The following is an 18,193-nucleotide window of genomic DNA, read 5'->3' on the forward strand; positions in this document are numbered from 1 at the left end:
AATAAATTTGACATTCAGTTCTAACTCGATTCATTCAGTTTACACAAGCTACTGCATTCGTCACCTCTTGAGGACATAAGACATAAAACATAAGAAATCGAATTTTATTTCAGACAATTCATATAATGATAAATTCAGTCCTTGTAAGGGTTTTAAATAAAGAAATTATTCCTGCAGATTGGTTGCTTCATTGATTAAGGGAAGTTCCTATTGTTGAACTTACAGCCTTGTTTTAAAAAGAAGACAGTTCTTGGTATTTTTGTTGAGATCAGTGCTTGGAAATAGTTTGTAACCCAAACTGTTTTTCTTGACATAAATAAGGTGAAGGCAAAGCAGACCAGTGTAAGTGAATTGGATCACATGTTCAGTATGTGATGTCTTGAATTCTAAATAAACCATAGTTTCATTTCCAATATTATTTTTAAAAAGGATTTCAAACAAAAAACTTTTTTCCACTTTTCAGAAATTTAAGAAAAAAGAAGCCAAATTGCAAGCCAAGTTATTCAAAGGAAAAAGTGAATCTAAAAATTCTCTCAATTCAGTTGCATCTGAAGACTTGGGGAATTTTGATGACAGTACAGTTGACATTAGTTTGAAAAAATCTGCATCCAGTTCTGAGATATCTCGGTTAGATGATGAGGATTTTGCAGATAGTTCTGTTCATGAGACTCGCTCATTAAATGAGGTGGACAGTTCGTTTAGTTCTATACGGATTAGTCCTGAAAAAGTGATCAACTTGCCATTGTTGTCAGAGGCTCAATTAAAAGCTATCATGGGTAAGTTAAACTGAGGTATTTTTAATGCTTTAATTATTTGGGTTTGTGTTCTCTAGCACAACAACACAAATAGTTTATTTAGCACTGAGACAGTTGGAGCAAGCCTGGGTTGACCCGTTGGTGGAATTTGAGTCAGCATGACTATTAAACATTTAAGTTTTAAATATTTATTTTGTACCTACCCCAAGATTGTAGTATCTAGTATGTATATTTTTGGACCACTTTGTTTTAAGTTGTTTTCAGCACTTTTTACTTCTCTTTATATTTAGATATAATATCATCACATATTCTTTAGCACCGCTCCTGTCTCTGGGTAGGACCATTGGGTCAGGAATTATAATATTCAAGTTATTTCATCAAATACATTTGTTTTATCCCTAAACTAGTTAATTTTAGGTTTGGAATATAACAGTATGACATAACCTATTCTCTCATAACCGTTCCTGTCCCTGGGTTCTGCCCCTTGCTGTGGACTTGGGCATTACAATTTTTAATGGGGAGTCATTTTGGTAAATATTGTTTTCTAAAATTTAAATATTTAAAAAAAAAAAACTAATTACTACATTTGCTTCACAGTTGAAATATTGCATGATCCCATATTTCTCTTTCTCCCTGTACCTCTGTTACCCTGGGATCATATCCCAGGGTGGGGCTGTGGGATCAGGAGTTAGAATACTGAAGAATACTGTTTGATTTTTTTAAAAATTATTATTATTATTATTATTATTATTATTATTTAGTAAAACCTTATTGAATTCAGTGCAGTTTTTAAATATTACATAACCACAGTCCCACCTATTTCTTTTACCACTCCGGCTTTTGGATTATGTCCTTGAACTAGGCATTAGGTCAGTCATTGTGATGCTTTAGTTTGATAACAGTTTTTTTTTGCATCCAATTTACACCCTGTTTTGGAGTTTATAACTTCTTATACATCCCTTTCTTGCTGTAGTGTTACTGCCTTTTGGGACATTCCTTTGGTTGTGGCCAAGGGGAATTAATTGGAAATTATACCCTTTGACATGTTGACAGATTTTCTTTAGGGCATATCTTGTGTTTTATGAAAGATGGTTTTGATTCATTCTTATTTGCTGGATATAGTTGCATGCTGGGTGATACTTCATTATCCATTTAAAAGGAAAAATAAGAGATAAATCATCTCTACATGCATATTTCCATATCCACTTCAGTATTGATAAGCAAAGTCTGTACATCAGTAAGAGTTGAAAATAACTGAACAAAATATTTCACAAATGCACATTTGATACAATGTTTATAAAATAAGTTTAATAACTTTAATCTGTTACTAGCCTTTGTAAAAAAAAGAATGAAGTACCCCATTCATTTTAAAATTTCTTCAAAAACATCACTGAATCATGATACCTTAGGGAATACAACTGCCACCTCACAATTCCCATTGTCCCATCATTGAAGTTTTAGCTGTAAAAGCCCATATATTTTGCAGAGTGATATCCCCTTGATATAGGGATTGGCAACCAATCCCATCTATGTGTCATTTACTACTTCTCCTCATGCTAGGTAACACACATATGAGAAACCTCATAAACCAATGTCAAGAGTTTCTTGTAAAGCAAGATGGAAGAATTTCTTGTCTTGGGGAAGTATAGTCCATCTGTATTTCCAACGATTTCTTGCTCTTTTCTATTTGAGACAAAATTGTATGTCTATTGCAGAACTGCAACTTTGTTATAAATATGCATATTAGGTACCCATTTATTGTTACTTGCATTTGTTGCTGGTATGTGCATTCAACGCAACTTTCAGTAACAATAAATTAAAACATACTGTTCTGGATTATTCAGTGAGTGCCTAAAGTGAACTTTCCAATTGTCCAATACCAGTCTCATGACATATTGAAATCAGCATTTGGGCCTATTACTCCAGGTTTGTTCAACAGGTCTCAAATTTGCTTTTGACAATGATCGTTGAAATTTACTTGATGCATGATTGTACTGCATCAAACACAATATACAGTTCAGTTAACTATTACAAGAAATGGCATCTGACATTTTATTTGATACGTCTGACAAAAAAGCACTTGTTAACTATTACTATAGTGACCAAAAAAATGTCATGGCTTCAGTACATTAGTAATGGCTTTAGTTTTAGTGATCTGTCTGCGAAAGAACTGACATTGGATTAGAGAATTTAGTATTTTTTCAAGCCTTGATGTGTATGTGTATATTGTTTTTATTAAGAATGTAAAGGTAGCACAATTTAATATACACTTCTGTATCATAGTCCAGACAGATTAATGTTGTAAATAGTAAAAATATGAATGAACAATGATATCTTAGTGGAATTATAACCTCATGATGTGATGTTACACACATTTGATACAAAAATTTGAAATGGATTAATAATCTATCAAATCACTAAAATGTGATAAAAATATATTCCACTGTTCGATAATTTTACGACAGATCCTACTCCAGAGGTTGAGGCTCGGAGACATCTGCTGGACAATGTAAAGAAGCCTCGGCCTGATCGGATGACCCTGGATGGCAAACGACTGGTTAGTGACAAGGAATGGGAACTTTTACAAGACGAGGTAGGACACAGATTTGGATGCAGATGCCAGAGCATGTAAATTGACATTGGTATGATATCAGTAATGAGTCATTCTTACATTATCTGGCTATTTGCAGCTGATTTTAGGCATCTGATTTGGTACTGTGAGTTGCTGTCAAATATCTGAATTTCATATGCCACTTGATCAGTTACTTGTTTAACATGCTTTTTCTTAGACCATTGGCAGTACAACCACTGTTGAGATTTTCTTCATACCACCTGCCCCCTGTGTGATCCTTATACACAGATTTTGAGTTTTAATGTTGATTAAAGATCCACAAAACCAGAGATGCCAGCATCTCTGATTTCAGCAGACTTTATTCATTTTTGTTTACTGGACTCCAAATTTTGATCTCATTCCTCCCAACTTTTGCTATGCCACCTGATGCCACCTGGTGGCAAAGTAGTTTTAAGCTGTAAATATTTCCAAGGTAATGATGTATACTATCAATGGTCCATTTCTGGTAACTGGTACATGTTCTGCACTTTGTGTGTCCATTTCTACCATGTTAGACAGAAGTACATTTTATGTAATCTGCTTGAAGAAACTGAATGAGGATGTTTAACGCCATTTCTCAGCACATGATAGGCAATAAATGGCAGCAAATATTAATGGTGGAGGAAGAACCCGGGAAAACCCTGGAAAGAACCACCGACCCATGAGAAGCTACTGTCAAGCTTTCTCACATACCCACATTAGCCGAATGAGGATGTATTGCCAGAGAAAACCTTTTTAAGGGAATGTATTTTGAAAGCTTATATTCCTGATGTTAATTTGATTGGGTAAGCATTTTATGGAGAAACATAATATTTTTACATTTGCTTTCTTATTTGTGCATTTTATTTTTTACATTTTTTGAACTTAACCTTTTGTTGGTATGACATAGCCACTTTTGTGCTGAAGTGGCATGAAACCTTACTACATAGCTACATAATGTCCTTTTTGCTGCAGAAATAGTTGAGAAAAATTGGGTTCCAGTACATAAAATTAAAGTCACATGGGAAATGGCAGTTGGTGAAACACTACAGAGAGAGAGAGAGAGAGAGAGAGAGAGAGAGAGAGAGGGAGGGAGGGAGAGAGAGAGAGAGAGAAGTGGATTTCTAATCATAATGAATAAAAGTTTGAAGAAAATTCCATTGTGTCCTATGTGCTGTTTTGCTTGGAGAACATTTTGTAATGTCTGTGACATGGAGGAAATCTATATAGATATCATGTCCCATTGATATCAACCCAATAGTTTGATATTATTTTCACTTTCTGGTCTTTAGTTTAGAAATAATTTTTTTCTCTAATTTAAATTCTTGTAAAAACGGTTCCTGTGCTTTTCAGTACCTTAAGTCAAATAGTTCAGAGATGTTACAACTGTGTCCACCATCCTATAAATTTTAAAGGGGCATAGGGGAATAATATATAGTATTTTACGCTCGAGTTGTGCTAAATTTTATCATGTGCTCAAGTAAATATCCTGTTAACCTGAAATGAGCTGACCATGAATTTTCCATTCTAGATCATGCTGTCATTAACTTTACTGTTTACTCTCCATTTGTTATAATAAATTACCATTTTTTTCTGAATTACCTTTCTTTTCAAATTAATAATCATTGATTAAATGAAAAATTGCATGCGTTGATAAATTTAATTGCTTTTGTTATTAATTCAATGTCAGAATACTGTAGTATCAGAAATTCTTGTTGGGGGACCAGTTTTGGTACTTTTTGTTGCTGCCTAAAACCATGAATATAAAAGCTTAATGAAAAATTATCCATGTATGATGATGCCCCCTCCCCTTTTCTTTTTTTTTCATTCCTAGAGATTAACAAAGCTACATGTTTTTGATAAATCAACATCAATACTGTAATGTGGTAATAAAATATTAGCTTTTGCACATGTTCGTTTTTATTTAACACATTAAAAAGAATTAAAAAGCATTTTATGTTTGTTTCAATGCACAAGTACCAATAAGGTATCCAGTAGCTGTAATTTCCACTCACTGCCTTAAATTGATATGGGAAATAAAGTAAGTATAGAGAAAAACAGGAAAAGCATGAGGTATTTTAACACTAGTAATAGTGAAATTGATAGAATAATAAAAATACTTGTTTTTGAAAATTAAATTTAACACTGATTCATACTTCATTCAAGTACAGCTGTAGTTGAAAAATTGAATCGTCCTGAAATTACTTAATTTTATCCACGCATTTTTTATATATATATATAGATGCTTGTCGGATCTAGTGGTTGATGTTTGGTCTGTACATGAGGCAGGCACAAAGGAGCAATCCCACTGTTTTTCAATTTAGCTAGCACCTTTGCACTTTGGTGCATTGCCTTCCATTGATGTTAAGCACTCAGACAATAACACTGTGTTAGTGATTGATATTGACTGGTGTTTTATTTTTGTTGACAGAGGTGGTAGTGTTGTTTTTGCTGTTGTTAGCTGTGTTGGCTTTCGTTAATGTTATTCTCTTAAACAAAAACATGGTACGGTGTTTTCAACTTTCAGGTCTTTGATTTGCTCATACATGTGGTAGTTACTGTTACTGTTTTAAACATTCAGATACATTCAAATATTTCATTCTTTTGTATTCTTTATTTTGGACATTTGCAGAGGTTAAACCATGAAATTAAATACCAACTAATATGCAAAATTTGACAGGTTCAGCTTTGAATTTAAGTACCCACAAAAATGTCTTTACAAAACCACTAAAAATAAACAGAGTTAAATCTTCTTTACTTAGGTGTGACTTTAACTTCAAAAATACATCACATTTGCTGCTGTCAGACACTTTACATTGCAACTCAGCTGACTACCACAAACTATGTATGTTATAATCACCAGATATAGTGTCTTAAATGGATAATAACTGCCATCTTAAAGTTTTGAATGCCTTTAGCAACTTTGGTCATTGCTAGCACCAACATAGATATGCATGGATGTCTACTAAAGAAGAGTTGTAGGCTTATTTTTTTAATTTTCCTGATGAAAAGCATGCCTTATGTGTGTACAGGGGTAAATATTTGGGGGACTTAGAATTTTTATTTGCAGGAAACTCATGATCTCACGCTCGAGCTGCCACACTACATTTATGTTACTCTTGGTATGGAAATATAGCAAGATTAATGTTGGTTGGGGGGGCCCCGAGTGGCCAAAAGGTCTAAAGCGTTCTCCGTTACGGATCACTGCCATCTCACCTCTGTTTACATGGATTCGAGTCTCGGATTTGGCCAATGTGGGTATGTGAGAGAGCTTGCCAGTAGCTTCTCATGGGTCGGTGGTTCTTTCTGGGGTTTTCCCAGATTCTTCTTCCACCATTAATACTGGCTACCATGTATAGCCTATCATATGCTGAAAAATGGCATTAAACCCCACAAAAACAACAATTAATGTTGGTTGGAGAGTAATGAGATTCTTTCTGCTTGGCCATAATAAATATATTTGTGGTAAGTGGTTTGTCATCAAACAGTTCTTTAAATGTCTTAAAATTTAGTTGCCATAAGATGACCTACTTCAGAACTGTTGTGACTATTTTAAATTTTAGATTGCCAAACCCTAATAATTTGGATGCCATAAAATGTGAGATTAAACAAATCAGTATTGAGTGGGGAATTAACTGCAAAAAATGACACAATTGAAGTTCTTAGTTAAGACAGATTTAGGAGTTGTTATTAAAAAGAACAAGATTGTGTTTCATAATAAATTGATTTACATGACAAAATTGTCACTAGTAATCATCTGTGTTAGATTCAAGCCAGCCATTAAAATTTGCTAATTATGGTTTAATCTGAACCATCTCTTTTCTCATTGCCTGGTCTCAGATTTACTGATAAATGGCCATTGCCTTCATTTTCTTGTGACATTAATTTATATTAATAAAGTCTAAACCATGTCTGCATTTCAGCTGACATTAATTTTATTACCAACTGTAAATGACCATATTTGTTTATATGTTCTCATATAGCTGGATCTGTACCATCAGCACAAGTCATGTATTAAACTGGTTATCAGTCTTGTACAACAAACATTGTTTTTATATGATGTGGGATTTTTCACACAATGTGGAATCTGTCAAAATCAATACAAATTATACTAAATTGTACTTGCTGTTATTGTGTGCAAGACATGGTTTATACATAGTATTGGAAAGTATTGATGCCAGTTTTTAATGTGTGTGTGTGATTTGGATTTTTAACATACTTTTAACAGTTTTTCAGTCAGATTGCTTTGATATCTGCAGTGTGTCATTTTATAGTGATGTAGGCATCATGCTGCAGACATGCAGTATCACCACCCACCCAGTCACATTATCCTGACACCAGGCTGACTAGTCCTAACACAAACCTCTTAATGCAGAGCATCAAGCAAGGCAGCTGCTAATACCATTTTTATAAGTCTTTTGTGTGACTTGGCCGGAGTTCAAACCTGTGACCTCCTGCTTCCAAAGCAGATGCTCTAACCACTTAGGCCACCAGAGCGGTCCAGTTTCTAGCTGCCATGTTTTGACTTGTAAGGTTACCAGATTTCAACCATTTGAGTTTTCACACACAAATACTGATTTTTAGTTGTAAATGTAACCATTGTACACACAACTTGGGAGTGCGAAAAAAAATTGTAACTTGGTTCTAAACTGACTCCAGAGTACATGTAAAAGTCTCAGTGTCAATCTCCTTTATTTTTGAAAAGCCCATATTTGAGTAATTCATTCAGGTTTTCTGTTACTTTTGCAGCTGAAGTCCGCTCATGAGAAGCTTGGTAGGCCTTGTGACATGTGCAATAACTATGAGACTCAACTTCAGTCAGTGCAGATGACACTGGTGGAGGAGCAGACAAAAAAGAGGTCACTGGAGAGGCAGCTTTTATCCGAAAAACAGATCACAGAAAGCCAGAGAAAATACATAGAGGAGCTGGAAAACAACCTGAAAAATACAGCTGAAGATGCACACAAAGAGGTGGGAGGATACCTGTATTTGTCTTCATTATTTCTTCCTAATATTTGATGTTTGTGTCCATGTTTGTCAGTGACAATGAGCTGTGGCATAGTTACAATTGAGATAAAGAGGTCATGAAAAAAGAAAGATATATTTTAATTGACTTTATAGTTTAGTAACTGTTCTGCTTTAATTTGAACATGTTTACACTGAAAATAGAAACTTGCTTCTGTTGTCCAAAGAGTAAATTGCCTGACTGCCAGCATGATCAAAGAAGGGATATATTGATATGGAATGTTTGGAACATGTGTTCTTCCATATAATCTGACAGTAGTATTACTGTATTGTTAAACGTGTTTACCTGTTGACTAACATTGCACCTACAATACGGTCAATAGAAAACACCTTGTTAATGAAATTTTTATTAATCTGCTTTGTATGATGCTCTAATACCAATAAATTTATTGAGTGTAACTTAGGATAATGCTATAAGACCAGCAGCCTTATTGAGTGTAACTTAGGATAATGCTGTAAGACCAGCATCCTTATTGAGTGTAACTTGGTGTAATGATATAGTACCAACAGCCATATTGAGTATAAGTTAGTGCACTGCTATAAGACAAACAGCTTTATTGAGTGTAACTTAGGATAATGCTATTATACAGACAGCGTTATTGAATGTAATTTAGTGTAATGCTATAATACAGACAGCCTTATTGAATGTAATTTAGTGTAATGCTGTAATACCAACAACCTTATTGAGTGTAACTTAGGATAATGCTATAAGACCAGCAGCCTTATTGAATGTAATTTAGTGTAATGCTATAAAACCAACAGCCTTATTCAATGTAACTTTAACTATCTCTTACAAAATGATATAAATTGAGTAATACATTGAAACAGCCAATATCATGTCATAGCAAGGCAGATTTTATACAGGGCTTTGATAGGGTTTCATAAAAAGATCTATAAAGAGCTTAAAATGGGATTTTGTACAGGTTTTTTACAGGGCTGTACACAAGGCTTTATATGTTACTTTCTGTACAGTGCTTATATGGGATTTTATATACAGGAGTTTCTACTGAGCTTATATGAGACTTATAAAAGGCATTGTACAGAACTTTATATGGGGCTTTCTACAGGGTGATTTGTACCAGACTTGATATAGGGCTTTGATACAAGACTATATGGGGCTTTGATACAAGACTATATGGGGCTTTATAGTGTATTTTTTACAGGGCTTAATACTGGGTCTTTTATGGGACTTTTTACAGGGCTTTATGCATTGCTTTATATTGGGTTTTATATGGTGTTTTCTACAGAGCCTTGTATGGGACTTTATATAGGGCTTTCAACATTGCTTTATATGAGGCTGTATAATGGTATTGGTGCAGGGTTTTACATAGGTGTATTTACAGGGCCTTAAACATGGTGTTATGCACAACATTATGTGGGGTTTTATACAGTGCTTTATGCAGGGCTTTGTATAGGACTTTGTATTGGACTTTATAAATGGCTTTAAATGAGGATTTATATTTGGTTTTATCTAAGGATATCTGCATGGCTATATACATCGTTTTATATGGGACTTTTGTAAAGGGGCTTTATACAAAGATTTGTATTGAGTTTCATATAGGGATATCTACAGGGCTTTATATAGTGCCTGGCTTTATATGGGGCTTTATGTAGGGCATTGTAATGGGCTTTTGTGCCTTTAAACATGGTTTTACATGGGGCTTTATCCATGAAATTATATAGGACTTGATTTGGTAATTTATGCTGGGCTTTATATGGGGCTTATTTATAGCTTTTTACCTGGATTCATATGGGGTTTTTATATTAGGTCTAAACATCTGTATCTGCTTCATTTATAAGACGGCCATATAGGCCCAGTATAAGGACCTGTATACAGATTTACATACAATATGTATATCAGGCTAAACGCTATTTAAAGGTGTGCTGTATGAATGACATGTAATTCAGGCTGACCCTATTTAAGGATGTGCTGAATGAATAACATTTAATTCAGACAGTCCCTATTTAAGGATGTGCTGAATGAATAACATTTAATTCAGACAGTCCCTATTTAAGGATGTGCTGTATGAATGACATGCAATTCAGACATTCCCTATTTAAGGGTGTGCTGAATGAATGACATTTAATTCAGACAGTCCCTATTTAAGGATGTGCTGAATGAATAACATTTAATTCAGACAGTACCTATTTAAGGATGTGCTGTATGAATGACATGCAATTCAGACATTCCCTATTTAAGGGTGTGCTGAATGAATGACATTTAATTCAGACAGTCCCTATTTAAGGATGTGCTGAATGAATAACATTTAATTCAGACAGTCCCTATTTAAGGATGTGCTGTATGAATGACATGCAATTCAGACATTCCCTATTTAAGGGTGTGCTGAATGAATGACATTTAATTCAGACAGTCCCTATTTAAGGATGTGCTGACTGAATAACATTTAATTCAGACAGTCCCTATTTAAGGATGTGCTGTATGAATGACATGCAATTCAGACATTCCCTATTTAAGGGTGTGCTGAATGAATGACATTTAATTCAGACAATCCCTATTTAAGGATGTGCTGTATGAATGACATGTAATTCAGACAGTCCCAAATTTAGGATGTGTTCAGGGATCATGCAGGGCCTTGCCAGTGCCGCAAATTGTGATTTCTTTTCCTTATTGGTGATAAAATGTACTATCTGGTGAAATTTTGGCAACAACATTTTTGGCTGTTAAAAATTGTAGATATAGTCTTGCGTTTGAGGTGGAGAAATTCAAAGGCACCATGACAGTAAGCTGCAGACTTGGATATAAAATGCACTGGAATCTATTGTTACATGAACAAATCCTTTGTTCATATTGACAAACATCCTTACAGTTTATTGTTATAGCATAATCCACTTAGGCTGATGTCTGGCCTGAGTACTGTATGCTTTAAGATAACCCAGATAGTCATTCTGCCTTACTAGTTACAATTGACCACCTCTGACGGTGGGAATGGGATCGACTATAATCAACCAGACAAGAGCAGTTTTTTTGTTTTAAAAAATGTACCAGAAAAAATAGTTTTCCTGAAACTTCAGAGAAAACTGATTACCTTTGAAACACCAATCAAACAAATTCTGACTCAATGTTATGCAATTATTTGATGTTGCCGCAGCAATAACAAACAGCCATTTGTTTAGTCCTTCAGAGAGGTCCTTTAGTGGCATCTTCAGTAACACTCAACCTTTCTTCCTTCACAAAGTTTTCAAAGTAAAGGTTGGATACTTATGCATCTCATTCTCATCCTCATCTATTCTCCTGGTGTTAATTTGAAATGTGAATGTATTCTGTGGAGAAAGAAATCTAAAAAAATAATAATTTATGTTTATTACTTCCTCAGTAATATTAATATTAATCCCATCCTTCTAATCTTAAACTGGTAAAATCCAGTTGATGGGTAGCCACCTAGCTGTGACAAGGGAGATAATAGTAAAGAGTTTTTCTCCTTTGTTTATTTACAGTATTGATGGTGTTGTGTATTTTTTATTTAATTGTTTGTTTGTTTGTTTATTTTTTTAATATTTTTAATTACATGCTATTGTGATGTAACATTGTATGCTGGACTTAACCTTGTCCAAAATTTGTTTCTGCTTGACCTGACTGACTTTTTTAAAATTTCATTTATGTAAACAACTAATAATAGCTTCATTATTCTCCATGGGTATGAGCTTTTTATCAGGATTATTATTTAGGTAAACAAGAAGGATTAAATACGTTGATCAGGGTTAGGGTTTTGGAGATTCCTATGTGAATTTTGTAGGCTATTGTATTGTATGAATAAACAAGGTTCATGAGATCATTCTAGAATGTTATTTTCCATTAGGTAATGGTTGTTTTTTAGTAAATGCTAATTGTGACCTGAGGTCAAGCAGAGAACTATATTTTCTTGTGACTGTGAGGATTTTACCAGTCATGCTTTAACATCTAGCACTTTAAGTTGTATTATGTTCTGACCAGTTTGGGCTGAATTTTATTTTCTTTAAATTATTAAATTAAAGTGTTTTTTTTTCTCTGGAAATACAAAAGTGCTCTAAAATTCTTGGATAAAGACATTCACTAGAATTTATACTGAATTCAAACCTGGAATAATATTTCTGTGATTCAACAAGAGATTGTTGACACAACAGTCCTTCATAGGCTATAACAGACACATCATCGCCTTTAGTTTTTGATCTCTTTGGGTCTTGAACTGAATTTTATTCAGGACTTTTTATTACTAGAACTTGTGCCTTTAATTCTTGGATTATTTTTGGATTTAATTCACAATACCTTAAGTTCTTTTTTCTCATTTTTCACTTTGTATTCTAGGGAAATAAATTATTTGTTAAATTTTACAAACTTGTTGTCTTCATTCTTTTCTGTTACTTATTTTAAGAGCATAGACTTGTAGCAGTGGGAAAGACAAAGTTTTGGTCATTCTGGGATTGTTGGATCTGAGAGGTTGTAGTTTATATCTTAATGTTAATGCATTTGAGTTGGTAATTTTTGAGAAACATCATTTACAAATTTACTTTTAAGTGTATTATATTTAGTTGAATAATAATTTAACTACAGATCTCTTTTTCAAAACATGCTGGGTGATATTCAGAAGCTTAAAGACAAATAATTTATTTTTCAGATTTCTAACCTTTCCAGTCGGATACATGAGTGCGAGAAATACATCTTTGAACTGAAGCAACAAAACACTCAGACACAGATTGACTTTAATGATCAGCTGGTAAAGACTTCTATTCCCATATACATGTCTATTATTGGCTCATGTAAAATGAGGAAAGGATAAATATATATAGTACAAATATTGTTAGCTCATGCAAACAGTTATATGATAATACACTCATACAAATTCATCCACATTCTATATCACAAAAGCCACAGACCTAAACATGTTCCAGCAAATGTATAGAGAATAGCTACATTTTACGATGTATAGAGAATAGCTACATTTTACGATGTATAGAGAATAGCTACATTTTACGATGTGTAGAGAATAGCTACATTTTACGATGTATAGAGAATAGCTACATTTTACGATGTATAGAGAATAGCTACATTTTACGATGTATAGAGAATAGCTACATTTTACGATGTATAGAGAATAGCTACATTTTACGATATATAGAGAATAGCTACATTTTACGAGCAGATATAACAAAATATTTCATGAATGAAGTGGAAACACAGTTTTTTCATGAGTGATTTATCTATTTAACAAAATGTAGATTTTCTTTTTATTATGTTTTTTAAGGCAAAATCTGCATGCATTTGCTGCTCCATTCCTTATGATTGTGATAAATGGTTGCATTACTACATCAGTAAGAAGCCCAGAAACTTTGCAATAATTGTAGCACAGCAGCATTTTGCAAGTTTGTGTATTTTGTCAAATTAATGGCTGTCTTCATATGAAAATGGCAACATTTTTATTTTCGTTAACACATTTCTTGCACAGATTGACACTGCGAACATTGCGGGGTTGGAGGTAGCTGTAGATATACTTGTGCATTTACTTGTAAGGATTTTTGTTTATTCCTGAATTATTGTGCAGGGCCTGCAGTCTGTTTGGCAACAGATACAACCAAATTTAGGTTGTCAATTCCTGATTTCTCCATCATTTTCAGATATGATTATAATTGTGATGACATTTAAAATTGCTATTTACAACCTTTTATTATAGAATATACTGATGCGTTTTTCTTAAAAATGTGTACTGTAACAGGTATACGAAATGGCACAGAATATTGAATAGCAGCTGGTTATATAAGCAGACCTGCCAACTCTTATGATTTGCCTTGAGTCTTACGAAAATTACCCTAAAAATATGGACTTAACGGCATACAAGCAAAAACTACAGAAAGACGATCGTTGCCAAAAAATCCAGATTATTGGTTCATCCCTGTTTTATTTGGATCCGTGTTTCATCTTAGAATTAGTGAAATTAGTCAGGGAATCAGACTAACTTTACAGCAGCACCCCAGATGCTATCAACTGCACCTCTTTGTTCATGCGAAGCATCTGCTTGATCAAACGGTTGATTATAGAATTTTTTTAAAAGGTGTTCAGAAAGCCATGCATGTTTAAGACAAAAGGGAAAATAAGCTTCTCGAAAAGTGTTAACAATCAACACAGAAGAATAAAATGGAGTATTCAGATGCTTGTGAATAAAAGCTGGAAAGGACACAGTTACGTTTATTTTACATCACGTGCCAATTTGAGTATGTCTCGTGGTGGAAGATATGATTGCCACATCATGTGAAATGGAAAAGAATTGAGAGATAGCTACTTGTGGTAGCATAGGGTTTGGAGCTTGATTTTGTGCAACTGTACTAGTCATAAATAAAGTCTACGCGTACTTTACAAACTTTTCATTTGAACATAATGTTTATCTTCAGTGCGTCAAACTTTTAATTATGTTTCCAGTTTTAAAATAGCAGTTATTGATATTTTGTTACACCTTACTGAAAAATGGTCAATCTTACAGAGAAAAATCAACTGTCTTACTGAGATGGACTAATCAGGGTTGGCAGGTCTGTATAAGTTTGGTTTTCCAGTGTCCTTACACCAGTCCTGTCATCATTGTACTTCCGTCTTTTCACAGGATTTTAAAACCATGGAAATTCACTTTTCCACTCTTATTTAAATAGTTTTTACAACTTCAGGAGATGTATTCTCCTTCTCAGAATTGTTACTAACTTTCTGTATGTTTGGAGTTGGAGGGTCAGAATCATCATCACTAGCAGGTCTTTCTGAGACTGAGACAGAAAAGAAAAAGTACTTCTTTGAGTCGTTGTGATTGAAAAGTTTTCAAATACGTCTAGGATAACAGAATTGTTCAATCTCATTATTTAATCTCAATTAATTCTGAAGCAGAAAATCACCGAGTGTAATATCTGGGAATATCTTAATGATACATTAAATAAAACGCCCAAAGTTTTGAACTGTTTGCTGACTGAAGCAAAGTAATTGCTAAGAAAAGAAAGTTTGTCCACTTATTTTTGACAAATGGCTTAGTGAGCTACATTATTTTCCACCAGTTTTGTGTAATTGATTATAATTTGATGGACAATCAAATAAACACTTATATTTGGTGAAACGTTGATCCAGTCATCATTCTTTCTTCCGCTAACTGTCATGTCAAAGATATCTCAAAACAATCTGACCTTGATTCAGTTTTGCACACTGACCACCAGTGACCTTTATGCCGGAGGTAAATCAAGGGTATTCAAGACATGCCCAGACCCAAGTCAGTGTGCATCATAAAATGCACAGGGTTGGAATTTCCATGTGTCAAAAATGGGTCATATTTTAATTCTGAACATCAAAACTTGAGGGTACATTTTCTATTGAGAACCCTAGAAAGGAGAGAGAGAAAGAGAGAGAGATAGAGAGGAGAGAGAAAGAGAACTATATATATATATATATATATATATATATGAAATATTTGGAAATATAGGTCTGAATAACATAGGGCCAGACATACTTCCCAAATGGGAACAGAAAGTAGTTCCCAAATGATATAACCTCTGTGGTGATAAAAGTAATATCATTGGTGATATAATTTTTTCTCACACTAATACATTTAGTTATCTCACTATGAAGTATACATGTTTTTTTTAATTGTTTTTTGTAATAATGTTAATAGTACATTTACTCGTCCTTGTGTAGAGTAGATAAAAACTGCTTTTTTGGAAAGCACATCAGTTTATTGGTGTCTTTTTGCATCTAACATTCCATTGTCTTTTTAGTAGTGAATCCCAAATTTATTTAATCATTTTTTTGTACTTTGCAGGCACAGTTCGCAGAAAGAAGGGATGAAGTACAAAAAGAGGTCAGACATCGATAGTCTCTTATTGAGGATATTAAACTTATTTATAAGGAACATTAAGATAGGTAACAATCATTCCACTGGAAAGCAATGGTCATGGCAGGAATAAACTTACCTGGAAGTGAAAATGCATTTATAAGCTGGCAATATGTTTAAGGCTGATTAAAAAAAAAATCATAAATGATTGAATGTTTTATATAAATGTAAGTTAATCAGACTAAATTTCATTAATGATACATGTGTTTCACTTCATTTTCATGAATTTATGACCTCAGTAATTGTAGAGTTTTGTAAGTGTTTTATGTTCATTAGCCTCTCCAATCTAAAGTTTGAACACTTGCAGTTAACTCGTCTACAAGAGGAGAATGATATCTTGGTTGGCAAGCATTCCAAATTTGCAGAACAAATGCAGAATGATGACATCAACTTGCCTGATAATGTGGAGGTAGGTTGGAGTGTCATACATGTTTCACTTCAAACATGAGTAAGGAATTGTAGCCAATGTTTTGTTATAACTACTGGGAAGAGTTTAAGCATAAAGTTTATATATAACAATTTAAATTTTTTTGTGTCCAAAGCATGTTATAACACTAGGAGGCCAAAAACCATTTTAACACAAAGGAAAATGTCAATCCAGGGAAGAATTTTGGCCCAAAGCTTGTTTCAACACTGCTAAGAAGTTTAGCCCAACAGTTGTTATAACACTATGGAAATTTTTTAGTCCAAAGTTCATTAAAACTCAGAGGAAGAAATTTTGGTCCAAGGCTCATTATAACAATTAAAGAATATCAGTCTATTGTAACATAGAGAAGACTTTAGTCCAAAACTCATTGAAACACCAGGGATGAAAATTAATTCCAAGCTCCAAAACCATGGATGAGTTTTAGACAGATGTTCAGTATACCATTATGGAAGAAATTTAGTGAAAAAACTCGAGGCAAAATTTTGGCTCAAAGCTCATTATAACACTTGGGAAGAATTTTAGTCCAGAGTTCATTATAATACCAGACCTGCCAACTCTTCGATTTTGCCATAAGTCTTAACGAAATTTACACTTAAAATATGGACATAAGGCATACAAGCAAAAACTACAAAGAAATGATCATTGCCAAAAAATCTGGAAAATTTGTTCATCTGTGTTTGATTTGGATCTGGGTTTCATATTAGAATTAGTGAAATTGTCAGGGAACCAGACTAACTTTACAGCAGCTCATCCGACGCTTTAAACTGCACATATTTGTTCATGCGAAGTGTCTGCATGATCAAACTGTTGATCATAAAAAAAAAATTTTTTTAATGGTGTCCAGCAAGCGATGCATGTTTAAGACTAAAGGAGAAATAAGCCTCTTGAAAGGTATTAATAATTAACACAGAAAAATAAAAAGGGATATTCAGATTGTTGTGCATAAAAGCTGGACGGGACACAATTTGGAAGGGACACAATTACGTTTATTGGACATCAGGTGCCAATTTGAGTATGACTCCTGGCCGGAAATATGATTGTTGTCATCATGTGAAATGAAAAAAAGAATTTCCAAAAAGTTACGTCAGGTTGAGAGATAGCAACAAGCCATTGAGCTCTAAGGGTTCGGAACTAAAATTTATGCAACTGTACTACTGGTAAATAAAGTCTGTGCATACTTTACAAACGTTTCAGTTGAACATAATGTTTATCGTCACTGCACTTTCCGAATACCGAACTTTTAATTACATTTTCCAGCTTTACAATAACAGCTTATGGTATTTTTTTACACGTTACTGAAAACTGGTAAAACTTACAGGAAAAAATCAACTGCCTTACTGAGACGGACTTGTCAGGGTTGGCAGGTCTGTAATACTCTGGAAGAATTGTAGCCAAAGCTTGTTATAACACTGGAAGAATTGTAGTTCAAGGCTTGTTAATATACTAAGAAGAATTTATGCCTAAAGCTCATTATAACACTGGAAGAATTTTGGCCCAAAGCTTGTTTTCAAACTGCTGAAGAATTTTAACCCTAAAGTTGTTATAA

General features: G+C 33.8%; 1 protein-coding gene across 3 annotated transcripts in view; it reads left to right on the forward strand.

Moving 5' to 3' along the window:
* LOC149776799 (rab GTPase-binding effector protein 1-like) overlaps positions 1-18,193 on the forward strand; it is an 82,235-nt gene that overhangs the window by 39,990 nt on the left and 24,052 nt on the right. For all 3 annotated transcript variants that reach the window (XM_089941494.1, XM_089941495.1, XM_089941496.1), the window contains 6 exons: positions 464-776; positions 3,221-3,348; positions 8,095-8,316; positions 12,984-13,082; positions 16,149-16,187; positions 16,528-16,629. In XM_089941494.1, the coding sequence (XP_089797620.1) occupies positions 464-776; positions 3,221-3,348; positions 8,095-8,316; positions 12,984-13,082; positions 16,149-16,187; positions 16,528-16,629 (903 nt within the window). The remainder of the gene's footprint in view (positions 1-463; positions 777-3,220; positions 3,349-8,094; positions 8,317-12,983; positions 13,083-16,148; positions 16,188-16,527; positions 16,630-18,193) is intronic.

The sequence above is a fragment of the Sinohyriopsis cumingii genome, chromosome 18 (genome assembly GCF_028554795.1).
Source record: "Sinohyriopsis cumingii isolate HCF-2022 chromosome 18, ASM2855479v2, whole genome shotgun sequence".
Taxonomy (NCBI): Eukaryota; Metazoa; Mollusca; class Bivalvia; order Unionida; family Unionidae; genus Sinohyriopsis; species Sinohyriopsis cumingii.